At 32.9% G+C, this 15,362-nt stretch overlaps 1 protein-coding gene across 3 annotated transcripts in view; it reads left to right on the top strand.

The window, feature by feature from the left end:
- Positions 1–15,362, top strand: part of mwh (multiple wing hairs) — a 49,250-nt gene that overhangs the window by 29,161 nt on the left and 4,727 nt on the right. For all 3 annotated transcript variants that reach the window (XM_089170277.1, XM_089170276.1, XM_089170278.1), the window contains exons 3-4: positions 2,620–2,855; positions 14,505–14,796. In XM_089170277.1, coding sequence (XP_089026403.1) covers positions 2,620–2,855; positions 14,505–14,796 — 528 coding nt within the window. The remainder of the gene's footprint in view (positions 1–2,619; positions 2,856–14,504; positions 14,797–15,362) is intronic.

Genomic DNA, 15,362 nt, shown 5'->3' with positions numbered 1-15,362 from the left:
TGCTACATGCGTATCGAAATGAAGTCATTGCACATTTTTGTCGGTCCTATTAGTTATCCTTGACTTTATATTTCTTAATAACAAACACATTTAGAGATATGAGATCCAGTTTTTCCCGATTAATGTGTTATGAGTTTGATTAATTCGTCCTCGTTTCGGACAAGTCATTGGGTACGAATGCAATTCATTCCTTTGAAGATAAAGAATCGATAATACTCGCACGATTAATCGTCCTCGATTTATGAAAGCATTTGCTAGAAGTAATATTACTGTGAGTTTCTTAGTACCTACATCTTACAAAGTATCCTTCTCATTTATCGTTGAGCCAGATTTCTAATCTATCGATGGAGGAATACTCGACCTAATAAGAATTTGATCGACGATGCGAATCTTAATGGATGATCCTTCATGCTAGGACAGCTTGACCGTTGAACTAAGAAAAGGTTAAATAATTCTGTGATTCGAATTACGTTTCGTAGAACCATTAAGAATTTTTACAAGATATTTTATACGTCATTTATTTTTTTCTTCAAACTAACTTACGATTACCTTTAAACTATTTTTTTCTTTCTTATTTATAAATAACTTGATCGAGATCAACTACATAGTTTATTTTATCTTATTTTCTACCTTCTTCGTTATATATACGTATATACACCAAGGAAGATTCATGAAACTTGGACTTTGTGGTCACATCCAGCGTGTGAGGTTCTCGTGCGACAGGAAAGAAACGGTCGACCGCAAATAAGAAATCAAAGTGTATACCTACTTTGCTGAGACCTACGTTTCCTGTCTTGTCCTTCTTCCCGCGTTAGTCTCGTAATTTTCGAAACTATGTAAAAGGGGATATATTACGTTATATACTTATTTGCCTTTAGTTATTTCAATTTACTCTCATACACATGCGATCCTTTAAAAGCTAAAGGAATGTGGAAACTAGAACTACTATCTGTAACCAGGGTTTTTTGATTATTATTATTATTATTCGAAATGGTATTAAATTTTTATTATTTTTATTATTATTATTATTATTATTATTATTATTATTATTATTATTATTATTATTATTATTATTATTATTATTGTTATACAATTGAATAGTAATGAACAAAAATGTTTCGAAAGAAAACTGTAATAAATTGACAAGAATATCCGAATAGATGATAGAAGTATATAATAAAAATTAGAAGAAAGGAATGAAAATAAAAAGTGCTTGGAGGATAGTACAATAACTCGAACGACCTTTTAATCGACTTAATAGTCAACATTGAACACCGATATATCGACGAGTTGTTGGTTCCCGCGAAATTGCTATGTAATTTTCTCATTAGCTGCTCCGGCTTTACTTCGTGTTTTCCACGGACCAGCGAATCTTGCTGAATCCAAGAGGATTGATTTCCTCTATTGCCTTTCGTCTTGCCGATTAAGTTGAATACAAGATAAAGAGAGTGAGAGAGAGAAAGAGAGAAAAATATAAAAAGACCAAATAAAAGGAAAAAAAAGAAAAAAAAACTAGAAAGAAAAAGTAAAAATAGTAGAAGAAGCTTCGGTAGCACCTTAGATGCTCTCGATTCGTGTTCGGATCACGGGGAAATGCGATAATCACTATAATCCCATCGATTTATGCTTCGAAGCGCCGTAAAATTAGCCGTCGCTCTCCTCCCGATTGCCTCGAAGCCTTTTCGCATGAATATTTCATAGTTCGATGCGCCTGTAATTCGCTCGTACGCGAACTCGCGGACTAATTTAGAAATATTTTTAGAATGGTCATTTTGCGACGGATTTTCAAGGACGAATAACGGAGTTTATAAATTATATCGAGAAAGATCTATCGTAAATTATTCGTATTAGCGAATTCTATAAAGAGGAGACTGTTATAATGCAAAAGAAAATAAATTCGATTTATGCAGAACATTTGTACAAGAATATATATAATTTTCCTTTAGTGTTCCGTAAGTCTATTCTTACAGAAACGTTTATGTCAACTTGCGGTGGACAAAATAAAAGTGACGATAGTCGATATAATAGCGAGGGAATTCTTTTTCTTCTTCTATTACATCTAAAGTAAATAATTCATAAGAAAGGCACGTGAGTCAGGGAACTCTCGGTATATTCTAGATAGAAAAAGGTATCTCAACTATACTAGCAATGTCATCGAAAGACACTCCAGTCACGCATCGCTCGAACGATCACCGACCAAAGAAAATCGATCGACTAACAATTTGTCCATCAATGTCCACGAACTTTCAGCTTTTTCAACTATACGGTACGAAAATTCAAATAGAAATACTTGCAATTGGAGTATTACCTTTTTTATATTATACACATGATGAATTGTCAACACATACCAAAAACGTCGGGGAAAGACCGAATGTTTAGGTTTATTCTTATACATTAATATTTCGGATATATATACACCAAGCGACCATGTGAATTTTAACATTTTCCAATTTCGATCTTTCACGGTAACGTAAATATCACAAATACTTTTTCAACATATCAGACATTTTATCGAATTTTTATTACACTTCTTGAGTAGATTATTGAGTAGATTATTATTTATGAATTTCAAACGAAGGACAATAGTTTTAAATTACATCTTTCTTGTTCTTTATCAAGGAACCTGGCTTAAGACCACCAACGTACAACGCCGAAGATTATGCGATCGCATTGAGACGATGGGGAAGACGACCTTTGAGCACTATTCAGGATTCACAAGATACCTTGCCTTCTACCACCAGCTCAAGTTCCGGCTATATTTCCGGAAGTGCAGGCGAAATGACGCTAAGACAATTTACATCCGTTAGCGAACTGTTAAACAAACTTAGAGCCGATCTTAGGCTTGCTTTTCCAAGGTTAGTATCATCGATTAACTTTTTGAAATATTAATAGTTACTAATTTTATTATTACCGTGTAATAATTTCCTTACTTTGTCTGACAATGTGTGTGTGTGTGTGTGTGTGTGTGAGAAAGAATTATCTTATGATCTTGCTAAACGTAAGAAATTATAAGTATTAATGTAATTTAATTAGTAATACGGAAGTATCCCTCAACATAATTGACTAAAACTCATACGAATAATGATTTAAAACGCAAATTACCTTTTCTAATACCGAAGAAATTATATAGGTTATCTAACTGATCTATTAGCAACGCTGGCAATCAATCATAACAAACAATTATCTCTACTGTCTAAATTAAAATTGCATCGTATTATAAATTTGCACGAATATTAAGGAAATTAAGGAAGTTAAATTTTTATTCGAAATGTTAGAATATTTCATTATCATTAAGTTAAATCTTCACAAACTCTATATATATGCCCATAATTATGAAAGTCTAAGTCAAAATTAATAAAAAATGACTTTATCAGTTACTACGCACTACATTATTATAAACTAAATAAATTCAATGTAATTTTCACGATATTATCAAAAATGAATCGTTAGATAATGTTTGTTATTTCAATATTGTATAGAATTCGTATAGTGTTCAAGCATAAATCTTTAAATATCTCGAAACAAGAGATACATGACTTAGATCACTTTCATAATTATGGGCACATATATATATATAAAAGAAAAAAGAGATATGTGAATTAATTTAAAAAATTAAATTTAACTTTAAAGTTTCCTCAACCAATGAACCTTTAAAAAAAAGAAAATATATTATCTCTTCCGACCAAACAACATTTGTAAAAACATTTTTTCAATACGCTTTCAATATGCTTTCGCATATCGCGAAATATTATATTTTAATATTAAAAGTTTAATAAGAAAAAAACAACCTTACGTATCGAAATACTCGAGTAGCTTTTCAGCCAATCGCAAAAGATTATTTTTAACTTCACAACAAAGTCAACAACGATGACATATATATAATGCAAACTAACAAACATACAATATAATTCAAAAAAAATAATAAAATTCTTATGCATGACCGATTGAAAATCGTCGAAGAGGAACAAGCTAGGTCCGTTAGGCGAAGAAATGATTAATAAAGACGATGCTATTACATCGTCCTATGTATATACATTATTTTTTGTTCTTTCCTTTTCTATTGAGTAGCATGTCTAGCCTGTGGCATTTAAGAGAATAAGAAAGAGAAAAGATAAAGATAAAGAGAAAGAGGTATGACTCGTGCGCGGCGTCAGGTGTGAGAGAGCAGGAGGAGGAGGAGGAGGGAGAGGAATGATAAAGAAAGAGAAAAGATCCTAGAGAATCCTTGGTCTTGTCGTTGGCGTGCGAGCAAGTGGACGCGTGGCCAATGTCCCACATAAACAAGCGGTAATAATAATAATAATACTAATAAGAAGAAGAAGAAGATGAAAAAGAATAATAATAATAATAAGTATAGAAAATACTCAGCTGGCGTCGATGCGAATAAGATAAGACTATTTTACCGAATAGATCGTGGATAAGCAAGCGACGATATTACGGTTAACTGCTCAACGGGAGCATAGTAGTAGAGATTGTATGCCGTGAATCGATGATGTCTCGAACGAGTCGCATCCTTGATACCGATCTCTTGCATATACGGAGAAATCCGTGACTTCATTCAAGGATCACGTTGTAGTTTGTAGAAGAGAGTCAGTCAGAAGGTGCGGCATGTTCGAGAATTTACATTTTCTTCTTTTTTCTTTTTATTTATAAACTCCCACCATCCTATTTTCTGTGGATTATAAATACTTGTTATATATATTCATACATGCATGTATGTATAAATGTATTTATATGTCGTATCTAAACTGGTAATTTGACGTCGAAAAACGTGTTCTCCCGTCACGGTTTCTGAACAGGATCTTTCCCGCTTTCCTTTATTCGTTAACGAAGGATTCGTCAGTTCATTATCGGAATAAGAAACGTACATTACGTGTGTATCTACAGTATACTATATATATATGAACAAGCGAGATCTTACCGAGGATATATTTAATTCCGTATACTTCTTCCGTGTTAATTGTCTGCCAACTACAAATACATTTCTCGTCCCCTATACTTGACTTTACAACTTCTACCTAAAATATCAATAATCTTTTACTTGACTTTACAACTTCTACCTAAAATATCAATAATCTTTTACTTTATATATTTTTTCTATTCTATTACTTTTATCATTAAAATATGCAAACGATTATTTGATTAAACGTAAATCGACGTGATATGATATAACTCAATACTTTCTCTCGACTTTTACTAATAAACAGAAACATTTATTTTAATTCGTGTAAATCTATTAAATAAAATGTAATAAATTATTATTTATTTTCTTTTTTTTTTAATTGTAAAAACGTAACTAACGTATACAAACACACGTTTCTATGCGTTTACACGCACGCAACTATCACGAAGAGGATGAATAAGAAGATGAATAGGAAGAAAGGGAGAAGAAGAAGAATAAGAAGAAGAAGAGGTGGTGGAGGGTGAGGAGGGGGAGGGGGAGGAGGAATAAGAAGTGGATAGAGGATAGCTCGTCGACCGGGCACCGAACCCGTGATACACACTGCGATGCTTCCTCTTGGCGTAACAGCGAATACATAACTGCTTCCTAGTTTAATGAAAAAGAAACGGGAAAATCCGCGTGGTTTTCCACGCGATCTTCAATCCATTTTCTTCTTTCTTCTACCGCTGAAACTTTGTTTCTGATGATCGTATGTGTATTTAAGATGAAAAATAGCCGATTACTTTCCTTCGTGATTTTCTCACTACCGTGTAAACACGTTACTCATGAGAAATATAATAACTAATTATACAAATCAAATATAAAAATACGCATGCGAATAATAAAATGTGAAATTTAAAAAAAAAAAAGTCTATTCTTATATATTTTTTTCTACAAGTTTTCATTATATTATTATGTTTATCTGTTTTCTGTCTTTTTTTTATTAACAAATATTATAATTAAAATATGTCTTATAAATCATTATACTTTTGAGTGGTAATAACATGAAAAGAATATTTAGGATCACTTCTGATATATGATTTTATTTAATTAATTAATAAAAATAATTGTAATAATAGAAAATATTATATCAAAATTTGTCGAAGATCATTACTTAAGAAAACATTGGAAAATACATTATTACGGGTCTAATGGGTTAAATTATTTAATTTTTAAAATAAATATATCGACTCGACTGTCGATATTATTACTCAATAATAACAAATAATTTAACGAAAAATCGAAAATTAAACTTACTTAAAATATACGAGTAAAATTACGAATAAATTATTGTACAGAAAGAAAGTAAAATACGTACTTACGAAGATGTCGTGTAAGACTAATTGTAAGAATATTTTTCTTGGTCACAACCAAAGATAATTGTCGATTTCTACAAATTCTGTTAATGTCCTTGAACGGAAATAAATTTTTTGAAACTGTAACAAACAGACACAGTTGAATGACTATTTCAATGCCTGATTTAATCTAGTTAGCTACATATATGGGTAATTATTATTATTATTATTATTATTATTATTATTATTATTAACTGGCATTAGGAACTCGAAAGTTCATTGCCGCAAATACCAAATCCCGCCATTGTTTCCGTCCCTGAGCGCGATCCTTCTATTCGCGGTCTTCGTATCCTATTTCTTTTAGGTCCCTTCTAATATTATCCTCCCATCTACGTCTCGGTCTACCAAGTGTCTTTTCCCGTTTGGTATACCGACCAATATTTTGTGCGCCGTTCGATCCTCCCCCATGAGCGCCATGTAACCAGCCCATCTTAATCGGCGTGATTTTACGACGTTGATAATGTCCGGTTTGTTGTACAATCGATGTATTTCAACGTTATGGAGTTTTCTCCATTCGGCCGTTTCCTCATCGCGTTTTGCACCGAAGATTTTACGAAGAACTTTGTTTTCGAAAACCCTAAATTTCTTTTCGTCCCGTAACGTAAGCGACCACGAATCGCTACCATAAAGAACTACCGGCAGAATGATTGTCCTGTATATCCTCATTTTTAATCGCCTAGACAGCAACCGCGAGCTGAGTAATTTGTTAACCGAATAGAAACATGAATTGCCTAGATTGATTCTTTTCTTAAGTTCTTCGTTAATTTCGTTCGTCTGGTTTATGATCGATCCTAAATACCTAAAGTTGCTGATCCGCTCAAAAGTTTTACCCCGGACGACCAAAGTTCCAGTACTAGGCCTATTCTGAACTCTATCGGTTACCATATATTTGGTTTTTTCCGCGCTTATTTGCAGTCCCAGATCTTTAGTACTATCTATTACTATTTTTGCGTAATTAATTAATGCCTGTTTATTGTCCCCTAACAAAGCAATATCGTCCGCGTATGTCAACAATTGTGTTGTCCCGTTCAACTGTAGACCATCTTTACTTTTCTGCAGTTCTTTGACAGCGAATTCCAGTACTAACTTGAACAAAAGGGGTGACAATGCATCTCCCTGTTTTAACCCGCTATGGATGTTAAAATCTTCCGACATTTGATTACCTAACGTCACTTTACCCCTAGTTTCCTTTAGGCAAAGTTGAACAAGGTTGACCAATTTTCTTGGTATACCCTGTCGTATTAGGATTTCGAGCATTTTTTCTCGTTTTACCGAGTCGTACGCTTTTTGAAAATTTATAGAAAGTTGATTTACTGGCTGATTAAATTCCCATTTTTTCTCTAAGATCTGCCGAAAAGCAAAAATTTGGTCTGTAGTCGATCTATTTCTCCTAAAACCGCACTGGTGATCTCCTATTATCTCGTTCGCATACGGTTTTATCCTAGCTACTGAGATGTTTGATAGTATTTTGTAACACGTCGGTAAAAGTGAAATACCCCGGTAATTATTACAATCCACTTTGTCTCCCTTTTTAAAGATTGAGATTATAATCGACTCTTTCCATTATTCCGGCAATGTTTCCTTGCTCCATATTAATTTGATTAGCTCAAAAATTTCTACGATCAATCTATTTCCCCCCTCCCCCCATTTTATCAGCTCTGCAGGAATCGAGTCGTTACCCAGTGATTTATGATTTTTTAGTTTCTTTATCGCGCTTTTTACTTCTAACATCGTTGGTTCACTAACCATAGGTTCCACCGTATGGAACTCGAAATTCTCAGTTTCTCGGTCGTTCTCAGATTCTACATTTAATAATCGACATATATGGGGTATTCCATACCAAATCAACCACTTTTGACCCTACATTTTTTCAATTTGGCTGAAAGTTTTTCATCCTATTCTACTCTATGAAAAACAGTTCTCAGAATTTTTTCAAATTTTTTTACCAAACCCAAAAAGAATTATTAATTTTTGAAAAAAGGGCTTTTTTTTAATGGCTATAACTTCTTCAAAAATCAACCTATTGGGACGTTTTTTTTTAAATTTTTGTTTTTAAATATACTTTCGAGAAAAAAATACAAAAAAATTTAAAGATGATAAACTACTTGAAATTTTCGCATTTTTTGAGAAAAATCATTATTTTCTCGAAGTTCGCCTTTTTTCGTTTTTTTTTTATTTTTTAAAAAAAGACTAGCAAATTTTCAAAATTTTTAATTTTTTTTTTAAACTTTGTTTATATAATAAAATTATGCAATTAAACAATTTTATAATATTATTTATTCAATTTATAGTCTCAAAAAAACATAGTTTTTCAATTAAATAAAAAGATTGAAAACTAACTCGGCCCACTCTGGGATTGGCGGGGATAATCGCAGAATTAGCCAAAGTCTTTTTTTAAAAAATAAAAAAAAAACGAAAAATGGCGAACTTCGAGAAAATAATGATTTTTCTCAAAAAATGCGAAAATTTCAAGTAGTTTATCATCTTTAAATTCTTTTGTATTTTTTTCTTGAAAGTACACTTAAAAACAAAAATTTAAAAAAAAACGTCCCAATAGGTTGATTTTTGAAGAAGTTATAGCCATTAAAAAAAAAGCCCTTTTTTCAAAAATTAATAATTCTTTTTGGGTTTGGTAAAAAAATTTGAAAAAATTCTGAGAACTGTTTTTCATAGAGTAGAATAGGATGAAAAACTTTCAGCCAAATTGAAAAAATGTAGGGTCAAAAGTGGTTGATTTGGTATGGAATACCCCATATACATAAGGCTTTCAGTTTGTAAGTCATAAATTTACTTTCATATACTTTTATATACATTGTATTTAAATAATTGGTGATAAAAACAAACAGAGAATAATTTCGCATGAAAAACTAATTGTAAGTAAAAATGTAGAATAAAAATTTATTCATATGATACTTTGTTTTTGAGAAAAATGAATTTGAAATTTGCTCGCGAGAATCATTTTCTTCTCGCTTATACCATCAGTTACAGGACACCCTGTATAAGACTCTGAATATAAAAACACATAAAAAATGAAATATGATCAAAAATTGAATCTATAAAAAATCATATATGCTTATATATAAGTATAAGGATTATACAAGATGAATAATAAGATATAATGATATGAAATAAAAATTTGTCTTATTTTTAGAAAGAAAGAAAAGAAAAAAAATCAGGATGAATAAGAGAATAACATAATAGCTATAGTATTTACATGGTAAAAAGGAAAAGATAGCAACTTCCTTTCGTTTTCTTTCTTCATTCAACGACATCGTAGATCGTTGTCACGTGAATTTTAGGGTGTGTCCATCTCTTGAAAGAAGTAATAAGGGCTGATCGGTATTCACAACGCGTCCGCCACAAGACATTCTTACGTGCACTTCGTAGTCTGCATAATGCAGGACGCAGTATAATGCACCCATTGCCAGACGGAAACTCGCGCGACACGTTCCGCGTCGCGGGGAAGGCATACTTTTCGATAAACGGCCACTTGTTCTCCTTGGAACTAACGCTTTCTTTGTTCCTCACCGATGTCGCACAGAATAATAAACCATCCACTTCGTTCACCTTCCTTGCTCTCGTGAAAGACATTTAAAAAAAGCGTTCTAAAAGGTTATGATTTTTGTAGAAAAATTTTTGAACAATTATGAAAAGTTTATGCATTTTAACAATGGTAATAAATTTAAATAAATTACAGAAAGTATATATGCCCGGTAATTACGACACTGAATTAATTAAACAAATTTTTTTGTTTAAAAATAAATCGCATATAATAAGTTTTTATTAAAATGATTTATAATATTATACATTGTAAAATAAATTATTTCATATGATCAGTTGTTATAATTACAGGACACATATATCGAATCAAATCATCGATGCAATTGTGATTAAATTTCAATTTCGATTTTGTTTCACATTACTATTGAACACTGTAACGTACATTTGTAATTGATAACAGTTATCATTGACAAAGGTAATAAAAAAGAAATATAAGGAATAATATCGGATATCCAAGCCGTGAATCCTGAGGCGTTGGAATATTTTGTACGCCCGTAGTCGAGGTATCACGACACCTCGACCATTATGCATAATACGCGGGGTAACATAATGCGGCTATTGTTAGAAAAGGGAAGAACGGTCTTTCTGTGTGTATCGTTTTATCTCGTTGTGTGCCGCTAAATACAAGCTGAGCTCTTCAGGAACAAGTTATACACGGCCCGTTTAATACTCATTTGCATGCATTCTATTGTACAACGGCGCTTATATGCTATATTTATGCAGTCATCGTATATACATAGAAAGACGAACAAACTTTCAATTCCAATTTACATATACGTTCATGTTATATTATTTAGAAGAAGTAAATGGTTACGTTGCTAGTCTTTTCGATTCCATTTCAACTTATTTTTATTCCTTTTTTATAAATATTCTTTTCGATTATTTTATAAATATCAAATAACATTTCTAAATTCACGCATGTATTGTTAAAGGCATTCATAAAGCGTTATTACCTAAATAAAACCTAAATAAGCATCGTTATCGCTCGAATTATCGTATTAAACCAAATGGTGGCGATCGAAAATAATATCTCGAGTTGACGCATCAAATCAAGTGATGACCGAGAGTAACCTTCCGAGTGCAAAAGGTTAATTATACTTTATATATTTATATAAATTAATATTTACGACAGATATATATATATATATATAACTATATATATATATATATATATATGTTATAGTTTAATACAATTACAAGTAACCACGGTTTGTGGGCAATTTTTAAAACTAGATCGTGATAACGAACGTGTAAAGATAAAAGGTGATTATTGGATACATCAAAAAGCCATTGAACGAAGAAATTGTTTTTTTCTTTTAATCTTATTCTTAACTAACTGAAAAAAAGGAAAATATCGTCAGACTGCTATAAACAAAAGAAAGTCGAAGGATACGGGGCGATCGTTAAACGACGAGTTTAACTCTTCCTGCTTCTTTGAAGATCCTGTCGGACGAGGAGTTAATGAAGCTATTGTCCGCGACGTCCATTCGTCGGACGAATGCGACGAGTAATTGGCAAAAGATATCGGCAAGCAGCCAGCCCTTTTCTCATCTTCCTTATTCTCTTCCCCCTCTTGATCCTTTTTTTTATTTTCTTCTACTCTTTGACTTTTCTTCTTTTCTTGCCATCTTGTTAGCCGAAAAAACTCACGGCTCGATTCTTGACAGCTCTTGATCTATGGTTCCTACGTATTACTGTTTCTGTCCTGCTCTTATTTCCTCTTTCTTTCCTCAACAACACGTCAACAACTAACCACTTAGGATCTTTCAACTCATGCTCAAACTTGCACAACATTTCTTGCTACCATAAATGGTTAAGACGTACGAATTCTGGTCCTCGTTGTTCTCTACCTTGTTCGACCCACGATCTCTCGAAGACACATACAAAAGCCTTACTCTCGTTTGATTACCAAAACTGGTAGACAATCATTTTGAAATCGTTCTCATTTTTATTTACATTTAATATTTCATTATTTGAGTTTATAATAAATATATATGTTTCTTGTTTTTTTTTTTCTTTTTTCTATACCATTTGGATATTCTATTCGTTTAATATTTATAGTATAATACGATATGAAAGTTGAAATTTATTTTTAATCTTGTCGTCGACTCATAGTTTTTCTATGGATTAGATAGCAAACGAATTAGTTAATGCCTTTTAAATATATTCCTTTTACTTTGATTTCGAAAGGTAATTTATAAATGGACTTTTGTTATATACTTATTTATTCATAATGTCTGTAGACTTAAATCGTAAGAACGTAAATTATACGGACTTAAGATAACGAGTATTAAATCGACGATTACTAAACATCACTTTACTAGAAACGATCATTACAAAATTCAAGGGAATAAGCAAACATCCTGTCGTTAATGTTTTAACAATAATATTCAAGAGAAATCGTTCGAACGTCAGCAACCAAATATGTTATCAGATTGATTGCCAGAAGGAAATTATTAAATATACTGAAAGTATAAGCGATCAACCAAATATATGAACGGACGGAGTTGTTGGTTTTCTTAGATATAACCTTGAGAAAATAACAGCCCTTTTTATTTTCTTCGTTGAGTTGAAATTAATAATAATTAACTCTAGCTGTCGACGAGCTCGTCAAAACCAAGTTCTCCGGTAAAGTGACAAACAATTTTATTGTACGTTCCATTCTCACGGTGAATTCTCAGTAAAGAAGTTCTTTAAAGTTGACTAAAACGTAGCTGCGACGAATAGTCGAGTTTGCTTCCACCTTTTCCCGCGAGCCGTTACGTCGAGTATTAATGGTGCAATTAAGAAAACGACTTAGGAACTTAGAGAAAAAAGACCAACGCGAATTACGTTTACGGGAATTTATCTGAGGATCATGGAAAAACGGAACATCCTTTAACGCGAGAATAAACTTAGAAATTCATCGAATATCTTCATATTTATAACCATTAACGTCGAGTTCATTTAAGATTTGTTTTTATCTTAAAATTAGATTAGTTCAGAAATAGGTATTAGCGAAGCGACATTTACGATTGGAAAAAAGATAATCTCATTTCTATGACATAAACGATAAAACGCTTATATTTTATCCATCTTTAAAAATACATATTGTATTTATGTAATACAATTAACAGCACGAAAGGGGATCATTCAAACGTTCGCATATTCGATTAAATCGGTCATAAATTGTTATATGATTTAATTATACCACAGTATATATGACTTTTTGTTCGAAGTTATAATAGAAAAGTAATTATGAAATGAAACTGTTAGATCAATGAACATAGTCTAGACCATGAAATGATCTTCGAGAAGAAGATATTGAAGAAATTTTAGGAAGAAAAACGTTTAAATCCTTAGACGAGATTTCTATCACCCTTTTTGGATAAAAGTAATATACTGAAATTACGGGTGTCAGGATAATTAGTTAGGAATAAATGATCGGTAATTTTGTATCCTTAGGTAACACCTGTGATGGTGGTATCCCTTCTTGGTACCTCTCGAACTCTTCTTCCATAGACCGTGGTGTTGACTTGTCACCGTGCGACAGCTGCATCGAGCGTTTCCTCTTCGTCCTTGCACCTGTCTTCCCTAGGGCCATTACGCACGAACGTGCAGCTTGCGGACGTCCGTAGAGGGAAATCACTTCGTACTCCTCTTCTTCTTCTTTTTCATCTGCTTTTTCCTCTTCATCATCGTAGTCTCTTGTATTCTTCTAACGTTCTTCTAAAGATCGCCAGGATGATTCATACGCTTTCTCGCGCGTACCATGTTGTTCGAATAGAAACAAAGAAAAGAGAAGATAAATAAATAACGCGACAAGAGAGAAACGAAACTCGAGCATAAAGCTTAGGAAAAGAAATTGCAATGGCAGTGACGTTATTGGCAAGCGTTGTTAAAAGAAAGAGAGAGAGAGAGAGTAAATAAAAAGAGAGAGAGAGAGATAGAGTAGAATAGAAAGGTAACAAACACGAAATTATATTATTTATTTCGACTTCTATTTGCCGATCGTCCGCGCCATTAAGTCGTAGAATTTATCGTTCTCTTAATCTGCGACTATATTTTACAATGGCCGATATTATCGAGAGGGAAAACGTATTGCCACGTTACGAGATATTTCAAAGGTTCTCCACGGGTTGCAAAGATTTTCTACGTTAATCCTGTTGCCTTCTTCTCCTCTCTTTCTGTCTGTCTCTCTTTTCCCTTCACTATTTTATTTTTGTTGTTGTTAGCGAACGAAACAGCCACCCTCTCCCTTTCCCGCTCCCGCCAATCCTCTCCCGGTGACAAACCGATCGCATAAAATAGCTTGCCATAAACTTCATTTGCATAAGCCGGCTTGTCGCTGTGCACGAACCAAGTCTATAGTCGCAGACGAGGTATATGAACGAATGATAGTTAAAAAAAAAAGGAAAAGTAAAAAAGAAACAAATGCAAAAGGATATTTCGGTGAAGATAATCCCTGTCAGTACATGACGATATAAATACCATATTCTTACTTTGACGTTTAAGAAAAAATCAGAAAAAAAGAGTATATTAAATGAGAAAATAAGAATGTGATATGTTAATCAGAAAGGAAATAATTTGTGTAATGGTCAAAATCTCAATAAATTATTGTTAAAATATAAAGTAATAATAAATCGTTCGCATATTTCGCTTTTCAGTTTTGTTCAAGAATTTGCCTCACCACCAGCAGATGGTATAACTTTGTTATTGGAGACTCTTCGTGGAGTACAACTGGCTCAAAGTTCACCGCCAACATCCGGACAGGTCGGGCCAAGGGTCGGTACCAGAAGGGCTGCTTTGGATGAGTTGGGATGCGTCGAGTGTTTGGCCGCCTGCGGTGAAAGATGCGCTGATGCACCACGGCTACTGGTGCAAGCTCAACCTGGGCTTCTTGCTCTGGCGGTCTGTCTGACCAGCAGTCTGAACCGGTCTCGAGTTCTGGCTCTTCAGGTAACAATCGTACCCACCATCTTTTGCGATCTTACTCGATGCTTACCGTTATTTTAAAAACAGCTGGCCGACGCGATAATCTCTTACAAACGCGAGAGACTATCCACGTAAACATGCCTTTGAATGATCCTTAATCCTAAAAAAAGTAAAAATTTAAATCGAGTGCTCAATCATTTCACACTTAACGTTCTACCTTGGTGATCTCTCTTATCCCACTTATTGCTTATTCTTGAAATTGAAAGAGGATCTCTCGTACGGAATCAAAATATCCTTATTTGAAAATACACATTTTACCGTTAACATACTTACTGTCGTAATTTCATATATATAATAATTTATCGCAATTAATTCGGAATTTTGTTTACGCTTGTTAATGCAATCAAAACCAACCGTAGGCATATATTACATTTATTCTTATTTCTTATACCTATAATCTCAGGAACAGATTTACCATTCATCGTGAACACAGCTACGTTAAATAGATATATTTCGGTATGGTAAGAAAAGAATTTGTTTCAACGTTATAAGGATCACGATAATTTATTTAACTCGTATAAAGAAACTAT

Source organism: Polistes dominula, unplaced genomic scaffold (genome assembly GCF_049000335.1).
Source record: "Polistes dominula isolate Pdom_NZ unplaced genomic scaffold, Pdom_raw_medaka contig_15, whole genome shotgun sequence".
Classification (NCBI taxonomy): domain Eukaryota; kingdom Metazoa; phylum Arthropoda; class Insecta; order Hymenoptera; family Vespidae; genus Polistes; species Polistes dominula.
This window is presented reverse-complemented; position numbering and strand designations above follow the sequence as displayed.